General features: G+C 59.2%; 1 protein-coding gene across 1 annotated transcript; it reads left to right on the top strand.

The window, feature by feature from the left end:
• The first annotated feature begins 1,479 nt into the window (after window positions 1-1,479).
• Window positions 1,480-17,706, top strand: WNT4 (Wnt family member 4). Its single transcript, XM_054222716.1, has 5 exons — window positions 1,480-1,625; window positions 13,347-13,582; window positions 16,200-16,331; window positions 16,733-16,875; window positions 17,105-17,706. Exons 1-5 carry the CDS (start codon window positions 1,549-1,551, stop codon window positions 17,570-17,572), a joined length of 1,056 nt encoding a protein of 351 aa, XP_054078691.1. The 5' UTR covers window positions 1,480-1,548; the 3' UTR covers window positions 17,573-17,706.
• Window positions 17,707-18,412: the final 706 nt, after the last annotated feature.

The following is an 18,412-nucleotide window of genomic DNA, read 5'->3' as shown; positions in this document are numbered from 1 at the left end:
CAGCCCAGTGCAAGTTGCCGTGCTTTGAATAAGTGTGTCCCAGCTACACCGAGAGCAGGAAAATGGAGTTGAAAAGACAAAGGGAATTTTGAATAGCTCCAAACCAGCTTGGCAAGATTTTAGAGATGGTAGCAAGAGGTTTTAGTAATGGACCTAACTAATAACACTGTCAGGAGAAGATCTGGAGCACGGTTGTTGGCTGCCTGGGATCTTGGATTTCACAGCAAGCAGCCATCTCGTGTCACTCCTGGCTTTAAATTAAGTCATTTATGCTCACGTGGACTGCGGGGGATAGACGGAGGCATGGTGGATGGGGGAGGCGATGGGGATCCCCACTGCACCTCTTGGCCTCCAGGCTGGACAAGCCACGCTGCTAGTGGCTCCCGGGATTCCCAAGAGTTGACCTTTCTGGACACCTTCAGAGGTGGATTTAAGCCTCGATAACTTGGTCAGGCATCACCTTCCCCGCGCACAGCCCAGAGCCCATCACCGGGGCGCTGCGGCGGGATGCTCTCCACGGGGGCATCCCTGCGGAGGTACCAAGAGGGTTTGCAACCTCATCCCTGCCGCCGGCTCCGCAGGTTATTCCCTCCTGGTAGAAACACACACACACACACACACCCCCCAACACACACCCCCCAGACCTCCCCCCTTGTTTGTTGAATTTTCAACTGCCAAAATCTGGCATTTTGCGTTGAACCCTCCGAAAACTGGGCCCTGGGAAAGCCCTGCCTCCGTGGGGAAGGAGGTGTGGGCAGCGCCTCGGCTGCTGCCAGCAATTCGGAACCCCCCCCCCCCGGGGCACCCCCCATCCTTGAGGGCTCCGCTTTTCCCCGCAGCCCGGCGGGAATTACCCTAAAAAAGCATCAAATACGAGAGAAAGAAACAAACAAACAAACGAACGAACAAAAAAAAACCCCAAAAAACAAAAACAAAAGGACAATCCTCTCCCCTCTTCGGGATGCCCCCATCTCTCCCTGCACCCCCAGGGAGAAGCGAACCCTCTCCCGCATCGCCCTCCGCGCCCCCCCCGCGATGGGTTCGGTGGGCGCGGGGGGTCCCCCCCGCGCCCACCGAACCCATCGCGGGGGGGGCGCGGAGGGCGATGCCGGGGGTGGGGGGGGGGGTTGTGGTTCATCGGGGCAGGAGGCGCCGGCGGAGCCCCCCGGGTGCCCTCCCCGCCGCCGTCCCGCCCCCGGGGGTGTCCCCGGCGGCGGATCCCGCCCAAGCAGCGGCGGAGCCGGGGCGGCCCCAGGGGCTGCCCCCGCCCCCGGCCCGCCCCCGGCCCGCCGCTCCATCCCGGGATGGGCCGGCCGAGCTGACAGTCGGGCTCGGCGGCCGCCGCGGGCGCATCCACCGGGCAGCGCCCGCCGCCGCCGCCGCCGCTCCTGCCCGGCGCCCACCTGCGGCGGCGGCTGCCCCGGGAGGGGAGGGCCGGGGCCGGGGCCGGGGCCGGGGCCGGGGTGGGGGCTGGCTGGCTGGCTGCCTGGCTGCCTGCTCCGCCGCCGGCGGCGGCTCCGCTGGCTCTATCCCTGCCTGCCCTCCAGGATGAGCCCGGAGTATTTCCTGCGCTCCTTGCTGCTCATCATCCTCGCCACCTTCTCGGCCAACGCCAGCAACTGGCTGTGAGTAGCCGCGGGGCGAGTTAGGGGAGGGGAAGCGGAGCTGGGGGGGGGGGGGAACCTCCGCCGCCACTTGTTGGTACCCCCCCCGGGGAGCGGCGGCGGCGGAGCAGGTGCCGCCGGGGATCGACACCCCGCACCGATGCTGGCCGGTACCCGGCGGGGCATCAACCTCCCGTCGCCACCGCGCCGGGTACCCGCCGTCCCCGCTGACCCCCCCCCCCGGAGCGGTGGGGTCACAGCCTGCATCCCCGGGCAGGTGGGCTGCAAGGGCTGCCCACCCACCCCCCCCCCCGCCGAGCTCCCCGTGTCCCGTGTGTTATCGCGGCTGGCTGGGCAGGGGCTGGGTATCGAAGCCCCCTTTTTTTTGTCCTTAAGTTATGAATCCGGGGGAGGACGGAGGTCGGGGCGCGGGGTCAGAGCAGGGCCCCGGGGGGTCTGGCGAGGTGCCGGGCGATGGTCAGCGGTCCAGGGGAGGATTTGGCAGGGCTGGGGCGGCCGAGCGCGCCGGCCTCGGGGATTTGCGGCGGGCAGGGCGGCCCGTGCCTCGGACCCCCCAGTTCCCGGCGGGAGGACGGGTGGCGGGGGGCTTGCTGCGTGCTGCAGAGGAGCCCGGTGACATCAGGAACCCACTGAACAAACACTGAAATAATGTGTAAGGTAAACAGGGGCGGAAATCGTTCTGGAAAATTCCTGCGTGTTTGCCAAGACGGTGGGACTGTCTTCTGGGGAGACCCCCCCCCCCCCCGCCCCAGGGCAGAGGGATGGAGCCCAACAGCACCTTCCCACCGAACTTGGAATAAAGGCGCCAGTTCCTCCTAATTAATCTTCTCTGGTGGGAGATGGTGCTTCCCCTGCTCCCCGTGTCGCTGGCTGCGGTGAACTAATTAGTTCCCGGTGCATACACCCAGCAGACCCGCTCTCGGGCTGGGAACGTGGGCCATCACCATCCCACCTCCCTGGGTCTCCATCGGCAGGGGCAGGTACCCCTGGGGCGGGCTGTTGGCATGAAAGATCCCGACTGGCTTGTGCCTCTCCTGACACCTGCGCCCAGGCGGGCACGGTCCCATAAGCACATTCCCCACGCGAGGAGCCCTCTGGATGCGGCTCCCATCTCTCCTGCCTCCAGATTTGGCTCGCTGGAGGCTGTGGGACGTGGTTGGGTTTTGGAGGATGCTCCCTACGACCGGGGAAAGCGCCAGGTCAGCGGCATTCCTGCCTGTGGGGAAAGGGTGCTCGCCCATCGGTAGCTTCCCGGGATGCATTAGCACTTCGTCCTCCTCCCCTCCTCCTTTGCCAGATGGAGCGACTTGCGCGCCACGCGTCTCCGGCAAGTGGTGGGTGGATCATAGCAGCTATCAAGGTGGTCCCTTAAGCTGTCACGCTTCTGGCGAAGGTATATTGGGAACTGTGGGAGTGTTTTTTCCTGCAGGGAGAAGGTCCTGCTGAGGAAGCCCTGTGGGATGATGGCAGCTCCCCAGAGAGGAGCAGCCTCGGCTGCCCCGGGGACGCGCACGGGGAAGTGCCTTGGCAGAGGGGGATTTCATGAGCGAGCGCGACAAGCTGCCCGGTGCGGGTGGGCAGAGGTGGGACCCCCCGGTCCCCGGCGCCGCGGGCAGCTGGGATGGCGTTTGGGAAGCCGAGGTGGAGGGGTGGTTCTCCGCAATGGACGGGGAGGGCTGTGTGCAGCCGTCCGTGCGGGCGAAGCGAGGGGTGGGCGCAGGGGGCTCGGGCGGAGGGCTCATTCCTGCCAACAGGGGAGGAAAAGCAGATCCATTTCAGCGCCTTTGAAAGGAAAGGGGGGGGGGGGTGTCAGCTTTTTTTGATGTTGCAAATGTATCGTGATAAAAGGATCGTCCCCCGCTCCGGTGCTTTTTATTCTTTGCCTTTAGGATTAAGACAATTCCCATTGTTTATCTTCTCACATCAGAAACAAAGGCTGCCGGAGGCAATAAACAGAGTTAGAAGGATCCCAGGAGTTATCAGATATTCGAGGAATGAGTGTGCCTCGTACGTCTTCGCGAAGCCTCACGCGTGTGGGCTCCGGCGAGCTCTGCTTTGTCACGGAGCCGCTGCCAGCCCGCGCCCAGCACTGCGGGGCTGGACCCAGCCTCGCCGGGCGCATATTTCTGCACATAGGTGTGTGCGCTGGGTGGCAGCGCGCGGTGAAGTTTGCTTTTCCAGAAACCTGCTGGATTAGTGATTAAGCTTGGTTGTGACTTTTTTTTTTTACTTTTTTTTTTTTTTTCCTTCCCCCCCCTCCTCCCCGACTTCTAAAGCTTCTTTCGACCTGTCCGGACTCGCGTTCCCCCAGCACTTCGGAGCGACGCCGCTTGCAACACTTGAGCTGAAGGGTTTCTGTAAGCCTGGCTTTTTGGGGAAGGGCTCGTTTTGGCCAGGCAAATGGTGTCCCCTGAGCCAGCCCATCCCACGGGAAAGGGAGACGGCGTAGGTGTCTCTCGGAGGGATCGCTCCGCAACAGCGACCGTTGAGCTGGAAGGGGCTCTGCCAAATCTTTTCATTAAACAGACCAAACTACTTTCTCTCCGGTTGGGAAGCAAACCTCAGGTGTGTTTTCTCAGTGTCTGAGCGTTGGGAGTCGCTGCTTGGCTTGCTGCCTATCCAGAAAAACCTCTATTCTCCGAATCTGAAGAGATGCTCTGTTCCCCCTCCTCGTGAAAGCCTCGGGCTTGCTCTTCCTCCTGCCTTTGGAGGCTCGGAGACTTTTAAAGCTTTTCCTCCTGCCTCTTCAGGCATGGAGTTGTAAAGTTAAACGAAGGGCTGCAGTTACTGCCTTTTAGATCTGGCGCTGGTCGTGCACAGGAAGGTCCCTCCGGCTTCTCCTTTATCTCTGGAGGAGTCCCGGGGTGTCCTTTACACATGGCAAACAGCCGAGTTACTTTCCAAAGCAACTCGCGCTTCACAGACTCCACCCGGCTCTTGAACCTGCACGCGCAGGGAACGCGGTTGAATTTGGAAGCGCGTTCTCTCAGTGGTCCAAAACCATCCCGGTGCTGGGGGTGTTTCTGTAGAGGGTTTCAGCCCAACCAGCACCTCTCCACAGCCGGCACGGGAGCGCCGGGCTCCGGGTTCAGTGGGAGGTAAGGGGCGAGCAGGCGTTTAGTTATTCGTTTATTCATTTATTTATCTATTTGGGAGGGAGGGAAGTCCGCCCCAAGAGGTGAACTAGAAAACGTGCAAAGAGGGGTGTGGATGCGAAGCCCCCCCCCCCCGCCCCCACCGCTAACCGCACACGGCATCGGGGCTGCCGTGACCCGCAGCTTTTCGGGTGGTTTGAACGATGAGAGTCAATTCCCAGTGCCTGGAAAGCATCGGCTACAACAGGGCAGGGGTCCTTTACGGGCCAGACCCCTGGTTATCAAGCTCTGGGAATCGTTACAGCCTCCCTCCGTTCTCTTGCAGCTAAAACTGGCTTTGGAGGAGGCTCGCCGTGCGTCCGCTGGGTAGTCCGAGATGCGGTTGTGCCGCTGCGGAGCAGGGTGTGCCACCAGCAGCTCCGTCTACCCCCTGTTTCCAGGGGTTTAAAACTTCTGTCTGGGCTTGAGACTTGGCTTAAAGGGCCAGGAGCACAGATGGGCTTTTAAACCCTCTAAAAAAAAAAAAAACCCTGAATTTGGGCACTCGGGGAAAGCTTGAAGACCTCGCAAGTGTCCAAACACAAGCTTGGCCAAGCGGCTGCCCTCGAATAGTAACCACTTTTGAGGGCAGGAGAGGGAGGGATAAAAGGAGTTCGGGTTTCTCCGGCCCCCTTTCATCTGAACATCACCAGGTGCTTTGCGAACGCGGGGCCCGATTCCCCGCGCTCAGCGCCGCCAGCTCTGCAGCCGGGATGTTGCAAGAGCAGCCTGAATGCTCATTTTGTGCTGGTTTGGGTCATTGTGCAACGTAGAGGATTCGGGAGATGAAGCACGCCTGGGTCCCGCGCTTCCATCCCTCTGTTTTTAAACCAGACTCAATGTTTGGTTTTTTGGGGTTTTTTTTTTTTTAAAGCGAGTCTCCCCAGCTTTGGCAACGGGGAGAGCTCGCTTCGCCCTGACCCTGGCTTGGCTTAATTTTGTACGAGATTCTTCGCATTGTCGTTGCGACCCTCCCATTTCCCACCTGGCGAGGAACCGGTCCAGCCTTTTCCCGGCGGATGCCGCCGATCCGGCAGGTGCAGCTACTCCGGGGCAGAGCCCCGCTCCCCTCCCCGCGTTCCTCATCCTGGGGGGCGAGGGCAGCGTCGACAAGGTTCCCCAAGTCACGTCTGCTCCGGCAGCCGGGATGCTGGGCTGCACCCCTCGGCTTTGATGGAGGATGTCCCACGCTTCGAGCGCCGCTGTGGGCTGGAGGAGCGGCTCCCAGGGTGCCCAGGGCTCCTTCGCGTCGCTCTGGGGACCTCCAGGGTGCTTGCAACCAGTGACACCCATTCCCCAAGGGACGGGGGACAGAGTGAAACCAGCAGCTTCCATTGGAAATACTTACTTATTTTTGTTTGTTTATTTATTTATTTATGTCTTTGCCGCTTTTGACAAGACCGGCCGATTTTAGCTCAGCGATGAAAGCGGATCGGCTTTAAGGGTTGCATCCCGCAGAGGCAAGAGACCTCTGCCAGCCTCGGCGCTGGGCTTCCATCCAGCTCGGCTCGTCTCTGGGCCCGGGTCCCGTCTGGCAGGAAGATTTCAGGGCTGCGTTCGCCCGGGCGTAGGAGGGATCCGTGCTCTGCCTCCTCGGCGGTGCCGGGCATTTCTGTCTTTTTTTTTTTTTTTTTTCCCAAGGAAGCCTCAAATAAAACTGCGCCCCGGTCTCCAGCAGCAGAGCCTTATTCCAGGGAGGATGGACATGAGTGAGAGCAAACCACCCTGCACCCCAGGCTGTGCAGAACCGGATCAGCTCCAAGGACAAGCAACAGCAAGAAGCAGATTTTTTTTTTATTTTCTTTTTTGTTTTTTGCAATGGTTGGCTACGACTCCATGAGTCAGAACTGGACTTTTGCATTGCAGCAAAAAAAAAAAATGTTTATGTTACTCTGCTGAGAGCTACTGTCCCCTCAATTAATTCATCCTTGCGGATAGAGAGAAATGCATTAGAGCCATTTATTTGGGCTTTCTTAAAATGATGAAATTGCTGAGCAATCCTGGACGTTAACAGTTTCCAGGAGGTTCTTGCGTATTTCCTTACGAGTGCAACCATGGCTGGCTCTTACGATACTTGGTGATTATTTCTTTTTTTTTCGTAAAGCTGAAAGCCTCGTGCGTCCGCAGCAATCTCAGTCATCCAATGCTGCTGGCACGGCAGAACTTGCCCTGGGCACAAAGTGCGGGTAACCTTTGTTTGGCTCCATCCCCATGCTCGTCTGTCCCCCGTGCCTGTGGGTGACCCCCGACAGCATCCCCCAGGCTCTCCAGGAGCTGCTGCCATGCTGCTGGGAAGGTGGCGTGCGGGATCGGGCTGGCTCAGCGGGACTGGAGCCAGTGTTGTGCTTTCACGAAATTACTCAGGGAAAAAAAATCAATCAAGTCTCCTGGCCGATGGAGAGCAGCCTGGGGCCTGTTGCGAGTTGGGCGAGATCAAACTAACCCTGCAGAAGGCTTCTCTTGCCACGTTATTTGCAAGTTCTGATCAAAACTAAAAAAAGCCCATCAGCATTTTTCCGACCAGGTCTAGCCCGAAGCGCTGCACGAGGGGAATTCCCCCAGAGCTCAGCCCCGTGGCCTGCACTTGCCTCCTCTTGCAACAAGGCATTGCTGTTGTACTGGAGCCCAGGAGCAGCTTCTGCTGGCTTGCAGAGGAAGATGCAGCGTCTCCTACACATCCAAAGTGGATTTCTAGAGTGGATGCTGCTCTTACAGTCTTCCCAGCTTCCATCCCGGTCTTCCCAGCTTCCATCCCGATCTTCTCCATCGCAAAGTGGATATGTTGCCCCTGGATGCTCAGGAAGCCAAGAAGCATCCCTGGCTCAGGACCAGCAGCTGGGCCATCTCACTGTCCCCAGAGACTGGTGATGAGGGAGGCAGGCCACCACCCGTGGTCCGTGCAGGGGTAGACGGGTGTTTGCTAGGCGCACATGGTGTTAGGTGCAGGGCCCAAGGTGTGGGGGGGACAGGTTTTTGAGCTGTGGGCTCACCTTTGAGCTCAGGCGATGGAGCTGGACGCTCGGGTCTGTAGGCACGTAACGGTCAGCTTGGCAATGCCTCCTCCCAGGAGACTGTTTGGGCAGCTGTTAGCTGGAGGTGGAGATTAGGGTGTGAAAAGCACGGTTTCAGCCAAGAGATGAACTGTGCAGTAACTGTGACAGGAAGGACTAAGCTGCTCTTCTTCCAGGGAAGAAACCAGACGTGCTCTCAGGTGAGGTCTTTGTACATCATGGTTTACACCTAGAAGGGCTAGAAAGGCACCATACCTAATCCCAGGAGGAGGGTGCCCGGCCTCTGGGAGGGACATAGAATCACAGAATATGTTGGGTTGGAAGGGACCTCTAAAGGCCATCTAGTCCAACCCCCCTGCAGTCAGCAGGGACATCTTCAACTAGATCAGGTTGCTCACCCTGCATCACCTCATCCAGCCTGGCCTTGAATGTCTCCAGAGATGGGGCCTCCACCACCTCTCTGGGCAACCTCTACATTGGCGTGTCCTGCTGCAGGGCCATCAGCTGGGTTAGGGCAACCTCGCAGGTTGCAGGTCTCCAGCAGATCCTGCCAGAAACACGCCCAAGTTGGCAGACCCTCTGAACCATGCCGAGGAGGTGCGTGACACCTACGAGCTCGGCCATGTTGGTGCAGGGGGTGTGTTAGGACACCAGGAGAAAGGATGTGCCCACCTAGGGCATCCTTTGACCTGCCAGTCCCCATGCCTTCTCTCTGCTGGGAAGCAACAAGGAAGAAATGATCCCCTTCTCTTCTCCCCTTCTTGCTAGATGAGGCTTTGAGCAGCCTAGGCTGGTGGGAGGTGTCCCTGCCCATGGCAGGGGGTTTGGAACTAGATGATCTTTAAGGTCCCTTCCAACCCAAACCATTCTGTGATTCTCCACAGCCGCTGGCTGGCTCCTTGCGGTGCCTGGTCCATACCTCTCTCTTCATGCAGCTCTCTGTCCATCTCCATACACTTTTGTTTTTTGCATCCTAAATGAGCCTTTTCTTCTTCCTCAGAGGAAACCCCTCTGCACAAGGCAGTCCCAATCCTCTGACCATACGTCCGGCCAAAAGGGGCACAGAGACGCGCGGCTGATCCAGGCTGACTTTGCCGTTCCGTGAGCAGGGGGGGATGTTTGCAGGGGCCGCTCCTCAGAGAGGAGCGGGGCTGAAGCATCTCTGCAGCTCAAGACTTGAACAAGCCTTTTGTATCCCAGGCAGGTCGGGTGTTTGCTGGATGTGGTGAAGCCTCTAAGCTCATCTGGCTCCTCGGCGTCTCTGGGTGATACACCAGTGATACCACTGGCCTGGGTCCGACTGTTACCACCTTCAGGAAAATGTTCCCCATATGAGACAATGCGAAGAGTTCTCACACTTAGAACTCCTTTGTTTAAATAAAAAAAAAAAAAAAAAAACACCAGAGATTTCTGCTTTCTCCAAGACACCTGCTACATCTTCCCTGACCTCTATTGAGAATTTGACAAATTTCCGCACCATCCCATGGCAGGGAATCCCCTCCCGACTCCTTCTGTCTCTCTCTGCCAACCACTGTGGCTCTTCCAACATCTTCTTGTCATTCCACCAATTATCCTTCCTCCTGAAATTATTGTCGTCATTTTTATTTAAGTAGGGGCTTTCCCCCCCTGCTGGCCTTTTCAAAGCTCCCCTGGGTTTGAGGTTTAAGGAAACCATCTCGCAGGGTGGATCAACTGCAGCTGCTTAAATTACGGGGCTTCAATCTCGATCTCTGTACTGTGGATGGAAAAAAAAAAAAAAAAAAAAAAAGGGCTTTCCATCAGTTTTGTCTTAAATCGGTGAGTTTTATTAAAAGGGAGCTTGTTCTGCGAGTGAGTCGTCCGGTCTTAAAGGCAGGAGAAAAGAAACATCAATGCCGTGATGAAGCAAGAAGACAAAACTTGAACAAATGGCTGGGGCAGGAGCTCACCCCGTGAAACACTCTTTGCCCAATCTTGGAAAAGGAAGAAAATATGCCATTACTTGGGTTGGTTTTTTTTTTCCACAAGCAGGGCTGTTTTGAGGCTGCGCGTGAGATTAAGTCATAACCTAGAGCTCTGCCCAGCGATCGGGATGCGGTATCAGGATGGAGATCTGCACCGAGAACTCGCGGAGGGCAGGAACTGTTGGGTTTCCTCCTGTTGTGCTGGTCTTGCTGTGGGTGGAGGTAGACGAAGGCTTTGTCTGGTTCCTACCATCTCAGACCAGGAAAATGAAGTTTGGATCAAGGTCCTCGTTAAGGACCAGGCGCAGTGCCAGAGCCGGGTTTCCATGGTGACCGTGGGATGCTGCGGATGGGTTTGGTACCTTGCTTGGGCTCCCCAGCCCTGAGAAACACTCCGAGTGGTGGGGTGGAAGCATCTTTGAGTGCTGGTGAGGGCAGAGCACGTTTCCCAGCTCTTATCTCGCCCTTCAGCTGCCGCAGAGAGGTGAGAAGACAGAGAGTTTTCACCCAGAGAGGGGAAAAGAGGTGAGATGGTCCTCCTCGGTGCCTCTGAATGTGCTGTGGAGAGATGCCACGTGAAAGCCTCAAAGCCTTCCCACAAAGATCCTTCCTTGCATCCTTGACTCAACCTCTGGATCCCTCCTGGACCAGTCCCCAGGATGGCAGTCTCCCGCCCCCGACAAAAAAAAAAGCCCCTGTTGGAAAGCAGTGATGGTACTCGTGGGACGTAGGAGACCGGTGGTATGCTGGAAGTCCGACGGGGCCACGGCATTTTAGGCATCGTTGCCTCCAACCCCAAGGAGGGGCAGACACACACGGGTTGAGGAGGGCACAGAGAGGGCCTGTCACGGGGGAGAGAGGCCAGAGCACCGTTCTGGATAGCTTCATCTCATCTGCCTGCCTGGCAAAACAAATTACTAGACCTGTTCTTGGAGAGCTGTACCTATCTTTGAAGCATCCTCAGCCTTCGTTTTATCATCCCGAACAGCATTAAATGCGTGTTGGGGAGGCATCTTATCAGGCGCATCTACTTGGAAAGGCTTGAAAGGCTCTTGTCACGGTTTTCTTCGTGTGTGCTTTGAATTTATAGCTCCCCATGGCCTGGAGAAACCCACCGAGCTGGGAAATGTATTAAAAAAGGAGACGATACCCGCCATCCTGAGCGGAGCTGATGTTAATGGACGGCTCTCTCCTGCCAAGGTGCCTGCAGTCGCAGCGGGCACCGACCCGCGGGCAGGACCGGCCGTGGTGCTTCGCAGGAGCCGGTTCCCTGCTACGATAAACGTTGCAGGAGGGGGGAAAAGCCAAATCAGCACGAGGGGTTAGTACTGGAGGCAGAATCTGTTTTTTTCTGGCTTCCAGGCTCCAAACTGATCAACTGACCCGCGGTGCCTTGGGACGAATCTCACTGCTCGGCTGTGCATCAGCTTCTCCACGCTCAAACTGAAACCACGGCTGGGCCCGGGAGGGGACGGGGCTGTCGCGGTCACCCCGGGTTTGCTCAGCATCCAACACCCTCCAGGCTCCCGAGGGAGTTCCGCTGCCTTCATCCCGCGTCAGCCGAGCGCAGCGAGATGCGGGAGCAGCAAGTGTCACGCCCCGTGTCCCCAACTGCGGAACGGGGAGCGGGGACACTCACACGCGGTGTGGGGTCCGGCAGAAAGGTGACAGCCCTGGGTTTGGCCGCTCTGGGCATCCCAAGGCAAGCCCACCAGGGAGCCGGGCGGCCGGTCCTCTGCAAACGGGGCTGTGCCCTTGGAGGAGCAGAAAGCCTGGGGCAAAGATGCTTTGCTGGTATAAAGGCTAGAAAAGAACTTGGCTCGGAAAGCACGGCAGCCTGCCACTTCCCGCTGTCTGAGAGGCATTGCATCAAGTGATCTCCACGCACAAGGAAAGCTGAATGCTTTTGACAGCCAGCCACGCAGACTCCCCACGGACGCTGCAAGCCAAGCCGGCTTTCTCACCGTCTCCCACGGCCCCCCAGTCGTAAGCGTGAAACCAAGCTGGTGAATAATTCTGCTGATGCACAGAAGAGAAAATCCTGTTCTCTCCTCCTGGGGCAGACTGGCAGGGCTAATGGGAGGAAGAGGCTGTGACAACTTGATTTTGTGGCTGAAGTCAGCAGATCCGGCTCCTGGGACACATGGGAACAGGCAGGGAGCAGGAGCCACTTTTGCACAGTCACTTCTCGGAGGCGAGCAGGGCTTCAAAGGAAAAATACTTAGCAGGATGTTGCAACTTGGGAGGAGGAGGAGGAAAAAAAAAAAAAACAAGCAAACAAAAAAAAAACCCACAGGCTCTGTAGGGCTGGGAAATGCAGAGTCAAGGAATGAGGTTTCCAAAAAAGCCTTCGCTCGGCCACTCGCATCTCTTGGTGCGGGCGAGGCAGCAACGTGAGCCGATGCTGGCGGCTCCCGAGGACATTACAGCTCGGCGTGGTCGGCGGGTGCAAGCCTGAGTTTCGCCCGTCCAATGCGGGGGATGACGTCCCCGCTCCGCAGCAGGAGGGGGCTCCAACGGGTGGCAGCGTCACTTAAAGCGGGTGCCAGCAGCCGCGGGAAGGAGGGCGTCTGAGCCGGGCATGCGCAAGCACGGGCCCGGAGAGAGGGTCTGGGATGATCCAACAGCCTGACCGAGCTGCGAGGGTCTACCTTAAAACCCCTCTGAGGCCGGGGCAGGAGGAGGGACCTGGGAAACGGGCGAGCGCACACGAATGCCGGTCTCGGTGGGTTGGGATGTGCAGGATGGACCGTCATGCCCGTGTGCCCCGTGGGGAGATGCCAAGAGCTTGCAGGGTGCTCGCCCCTAAACGGGGCAGCTCCCCTTTCCCACCCAAGAGCAGCTCTGCGACTCCTCCTGCTGAGGATGGGGCGATGGAAAGCGGAGCACGTGGTCACCTCCACGCAGGGCCAGGCTTTTCCAGGTCAGCAAAGACCTCATGGCCATGGTCACAAGCCGGGCTGGTGGAGGAGGTGCCCAGCGTGTGCGGTTTTGCCCACGGCAGGCTCCTGACTGTCCTCCCCACTTCAAGCCCGGCTTGAAGCCCAAGCGACAGGAAAGCTGGCAGCTCCCAGAGGCCATCCTTGCCTGCTGGGGGCCGGGGCAGCTAAAAGCAGGCTCCAGGAGGGAAGTGGTTTGGAGGGCGATGTTTGTCGGTGATGAGCACACAGCCACGCTGTGGGAGCCGTGTGGCAGCTGGAGCTGGCAGCCGAGCGCCTGTCCTGCTTGTTTTGGCTGACTTCAGGAGACCTCTGGCTTTTCCTAGTAGCACTTGGATGTGCCGGTACTCAGGAGACCTGACCGGGCACATTCAGACAACGCCGAAAATATCTTGCTTGCAGGCAACAGAGGCAAAGGGGAGCCAGCAGCCGGGCTCCCCAAGAGACGGGGGACCGGGCTGCAGAGGGATGGTTGTTTTGCTTGGGCTTGCTCCCTGCCGGCCAAAAACGCATCCTGTGGAGCCACCGCAGTGGCACGTTTAAGGTGACCCCAGACGGGCACCAGGTCTCGGCTGCGGAGGGGATGAGAGGCCGGGTCTCCTCGCTTGCTGCGGTGCAGGGCGTCCCAGCTGAAGGCGGGTTCGTGCTCCCCCAACCCTCGTCTCCTAACCAGCTGTGCTGGCTGTCGCGGCAGGTACCTGGCGAAGCTGTCTTCAGTGGGGAGCATCTCCGAGGAGGAGACCTGCGAGAAGCTGAAGGGCTTGATCCAGCGCCAGGTGCAGATGTGCAAGAGGAACCTGGAGGTGATGGACTCGGTGCGGCGCGGAGCCCAGCTGGCCATCGAGGAGTGCCAGTACCAGTTCCGCAACCGCCGCTGGAACTGCTCCACGCTGGACACCCTGCCCGTCTTCGGCAAGGTGGTAACGCAAGGTGAGCCGGGAGGAGACGTGCCCGGGGTGCTGCGGCGCGGGGGGAATGGCTACAGCGGCAGGCGGGGGGGGGCTGCGGCCGGGTTTTCCCTGCTTGCCCCTGAGCCAGCAGCTGGGGAGAGCAGGGAACAGCCCAGTGTTGGACCTTGGGGCTGACAGGCGTTGCAGCAGGGCTCTTCTGACTGCGTTGGGGCAGCACACCCAGACCCCTGAGGTTCCTCCGCTGCTGGGCGATTCCTCTGCCAAGCCTTTTTCTCACGCAGCGGGTGCCCATCGCCTGGAGGCACCAGCCCGGCTGAGCTGGTGAGCTCTGCACCTTTTACAAGGAGACGCCGAATTCGAGCAGGGCCTTAAAGTCACCCTGCGGTCTAATCTCTGCCCCTCCAAGCCCGCGGCTGCAGCGGGACGCTGGATGTATTCGGTCTCTTCTCCGGGCAGTGCCGAAGCGGTGACCGCTGCCAGACTGGCGCGACACTCTCCAGCCGAGCCGTCTGCGGGCGAGACCTTGGGAGGACAGCCCTCTGCCGCCCGAGGCGAGTAAAACACACGGCGGCTGGACCCTCCAAGGAGAGCATCATCGCCTGCCACCACCCAGCTGCCAGCCTTCAGGGGGGATTTACGGCCAGGGCAGCCCCCCAGCCCCTCGGATCCCAGCTGCAGGCAGGCGGCCCGCGAGAACGGGGCTGTGACCGAACCAAGCAAGGACCCAGAGCATCGGGGTGCGGAGACGGAGGGGAAAGTCCCTCTGCAACCCCTGGAGACCACCGAAGCGGCCCTTGCCTCCCCTCGGGTGCCACTGCCATCTCTGGTGCACCATCTCACTTTCCATAGACCAAATCCTACGCGTCCCCCCCCTCCTTGCCCCGGCTCCTTGTTTGACTTCCCTCCCCTCAACACAGGGGTGAAGATCCCTTCTTGTGAAGGTTCAGGGACTGGAAATACCAGAAATACCAGAAACTAAAAGTCGTCTCTTTTTAGGCAGCCACAGCACAAACCGACCAACACGATCCTACTATTAACCTCGATTAACTTGGAGGCGGTTCAGTCCCCGCGCTGGCTGGGTGCTCCCCAGCCGCTGCCGCCCGGGCCAGATTACGGCTGGGCCACCAAAGTAGCTGCCCTCTGTCCGACCGGCAAGCCAGGGTGACGTCTGCTCGCGAGCCATCCCCCCCCTCTGCCCCTGCCATGGGACTACCCCGAATGCCAGCCCTCCTCGCTCGGGGACGGAGGGGCTGTATCCTCAGCCGGCCTCGGAGGGTGGGGGGGATTTGGGTGTTGCAAGAGCTGGTCCCTGGCCGCGCCGCCCTGGGTGTTCGTGCCCAGGGATGTCCCCTGACTTCCCAAACGAGCGCTTCCCAACCGTGCGGCACCGCATAGGCAGACGCGAAAGCTGGGAAGGGGCTGCACCCTGGGGACCAGCCGAGTTTTGCAAGGAGCTTTGGGAGCGGAGTGGGGTTTTGCGGGGTAATTTGGGAGGGGCTGGGAGCTACGGGACCCCCGCGTGAGAGGATGGCAAGGATCTGCAGGGGCAGGGGATGTTCCTGGATGTGGAAAGCAGCTGACTATTTTGGATGCAGGAGGGATTTCACGGCAGAAGCGCCCTGCAAGCACCAGGCGAGAAAGTCTCTCTGGAGAGCTCTCCCCACGCTGGCAACGCAGCCTTTGCATCTCCCCCACCACCGGGTTATCATTTGCCCATCGCATTCGTGTTTTTAACCTCGTGGGGCAGCTCCCAGCTCCTTCACTCTTGCAAGACAGGGCTCTCCCTACTGCAGCCGGTCTCCCAGCACCGAGGGGTCTCTGCTGAGACCGGTCCAGGCTTGGCACCAAGCAAACAACATCCCCGGGAGCGGGGAGGATGCGTGTCCTGTGTGAGGGACCCCACCTTGGGAGGAAGGGACGGAGCAAAGGGTTTGACTTGATAGCCCTGCAGAGCGTGTTTTGCCGAGAGCCGGTCTCCAGACCAGCTTTTCAAGGGGGTTTATGTGCAACACCAGCATTAGAATCATAGAATCATAGGGTCAGAAGGGCCCTCTGGAGATCACCCCGTCCCACCCCCTGCCAGAGCAGGGTCACCCACAGCAGGTGGCACAGGAACGCCTCCAGGCGGGGTTGGAATGTCTCCAGAGACGGAGACTCCCCCACCTCTCTGGGCAGCCTGTGCCAGGGCTCTGCCACCCTCACAGCAAAGAAGTTCCTCCTCATGTTTAGGTGGAACTTCCCATGGTCACGTTTGTGCCCGTTACCCCTTGTCCTGGCCCCGGGCACCACTGAGAAGAGCCTGGCCCCATCCTCCTGACACCCCCCCTTTCAGTATTTATCAGCGTTGATAAGATCCCCCCTCAGCCGTCTTTTTTCCAGACTGGAGAGACCCAAATCCCTCGGCCTTTCTTCATCAGAGAGGGGTTCCAGTCCCCTCAGCACCTTGGTAGCCCTTTGCTGTCCCCTCTCCAGCAGTTCCCCGTCCTTCTGGAACCGGGGAGCCCAGAACTGGACCCAGTTAGGAGGAAAGAGGAGCAGGGACAGGCGCAACAGCCCACCAGGGGCCACCTGGCCGCGCACCCTCCAGAAAGCCCTCTCACGTGCCACGTTTCCCACCATGGTTTGTGCTGTTTCAGGGACGCGGGAGGCAGCGTTCGTCTATGCCATCTCTTCGGCAGGGGTGGCCTTCGCAGTGACCCGCGCCTGCAGCAGCGGCGAGCTGGACAAGTGTGGATGCGACCGCACGGTGCAGGGGGGCAGCCCGCAGGGTGAGCACGCACCGGGGGCCGGGGGGCGGGGGGCGGGGAACGGCTCAGCGGGGAGGCAAAAATGGGCCAAGCATGGAAACGCCCACCCTGGAGCCATCCAGAAAGGAGGGAAAAGCTTTTTTTTTTTTAAAAAAAAGAAACAACTCCTGTTAGTTCATGTGAGTCCCTCCAAAAGGCATCTGGGAGCATCATCCATGGGGCAGGGAAAGAATCTTGTCCATCATCCCCCCCACCACGGCCACAGTCCCCAGCCTCCCCAGTCCCCTAGGCAGCGCAGCCTAGTGGGTAGCAAGAGAGAAGAGGCGGGGGAAGAGTCAGATGTATTTTTGCGAGAGCAGGGCTGGAGAGGACGAGCAAGGCCGGCTGGCTGTCCCCCATCTCATCCGTGCTCTCTGCCTTAGGTTTCCAGTGGTCGGGCTGCTCCGATAACATCGCCTACGGCGTGGCCTTCTCGCAGTCCTTCGTTGACGTCCGCGAGAGGAGCAAAGGGGCTTCTTCCAACAGAGCGTTAATGAACCTCCACAACAACGAGGCAGGGAGGAAGGTAACGGTGAGGGGGAATCCTGGGCAGGGGGTGCAGCCCTGCAGCATCCCAGCTGGGCTCTGCGGCCATTGCTTGAGCCTTTTTGGCTTCGTTTCACCCCCATCCGCTCCCGTACGTCATCACTGCTCCCTGCACAGCCAACCCTTCCGCGGCCCCTGTGTTGCACCTTCCTCGCTGTGTCCGTCCCACGCTCACGGTCCCAGCTCATCCCTTGCATCTGTTCCTCCAGGCGATCCTCAACAACATGCGCGTGGAGTGCAAGTGTCACGGCGTGTCAGGCTCCTGCGAGTTCAAGACGTGCTGGAAAGCCATGCCCCCCTTCCGCAAAGTGGGCAACGTCCTGAAGGAGAAATTCGACGGCGCCACCGAGGTTGAGCAGAGCGAGATCGGATCCACCAAAGTGCTGGTGCCCAAAAACTCCCAGTTCAAGCCGCACACGGACGAGGACCTCGTCTACCTGGACTCCAGCCCCGACTTCTGCGACCACGACCTCAAGAACGGGGTGCTGGGCACCAGCGGCCGGCAGTGCAACAAGACCTCCAAGGCTATCGACGGCTGCGAGCTGATGTGCTGCGGCCGGGGCTTTCATACGGACGAAGTGGAGGTTGTGGAAAGGTGCAGCTGCAAATTCCACTGGTGCTGCTCCGTCAAGTGCAAACCCTGCCATCGGGTGGTGGAAATCCACACGTGCCGGTGATGCAGGGAGGGGAGCGCCCATCCGTCCCCTCTCTAACTGACCCTGCTTCTCCCTTGCCCCATGGCCAGGACTGAGGACGTAACCCAGCTGCTGCAGGGAGAGCACAGCTCTTTACAGAGACAGAGCCCCAGAGGAAAAACAGATTTTAAAGAAAAAAAAAAAATATTTAAAGTTTTAAAAAAAAATTGATCATTGTTGCCTTTTTTGTTTTTTTTTGTTTTGTTTGCTTGCTTTATTTATTGCCGAAGCCAGAGCCCCGCAGTGTCCCGTGCCAGCAGGGACGTGTCTCCTCCGGCGGCCAGCTGGGGACCTGCGTGGTGGCTGCTCTCAGCCATGAGCTCCTGCCGATGCCGGAGCGCTGCAAACAGGAGGTGTTTAAGCCGAGGCTAGCGTCAGGCACTCGGTATCTTCTATCGCAATTGCGTTTATTTGTTTAAGGCACACGCTGAGCATCCCAGAGCACGGCTGGGCTTGGCCGAGCCGCGGGAGGTGATGGAGCACGGCCAGCGCGTGCAGCCAGGTGCGGCGCAGAGGACGGGCAGGTGGCGACGGGGTGGCAACGTCCCCAGGAGTTAAGCTCAAGGCAGGGAAAGCCCATTAGTATATGAAGGGGACACGGGACACTCTTGCGTCCCCCAGGAGTTGTACCATGCTCCTGGGCACCGGGTGGATTTTGGAGCAGCTCCAGTGGCCACTCTGATTTACAGAAGCTCCTCAGCGGCTGCCCAGAGCGGTCGGAGGACACAATGCTCCCACCATGCTCCCCCTTCCTCATGCAAACCCCCTTCCCCCTTCGCTGCTCCGGCATCTTGTTCAACGGGAGACTGTGAAGCGGGTCCA

This window comes from Rissa tridactyla, chromosome 16 (genome assembly GCF_028500815.1).
Source record: "Rissa tridactyla isolate bRisTri1 chromosome 16, bRisTri1.patW.cur.20221130, whole genome shotgun sequence".
NCBI lineage: Eukaryota > Metazoa > Chordata > Aves > Charadriiformes > Laridae > Rissa > Rissa tridactyla.
Note: the sequence above shows the minus strand (reverse complement) of the source record. Positions and strands in the feature narration are given on the sequence as shown.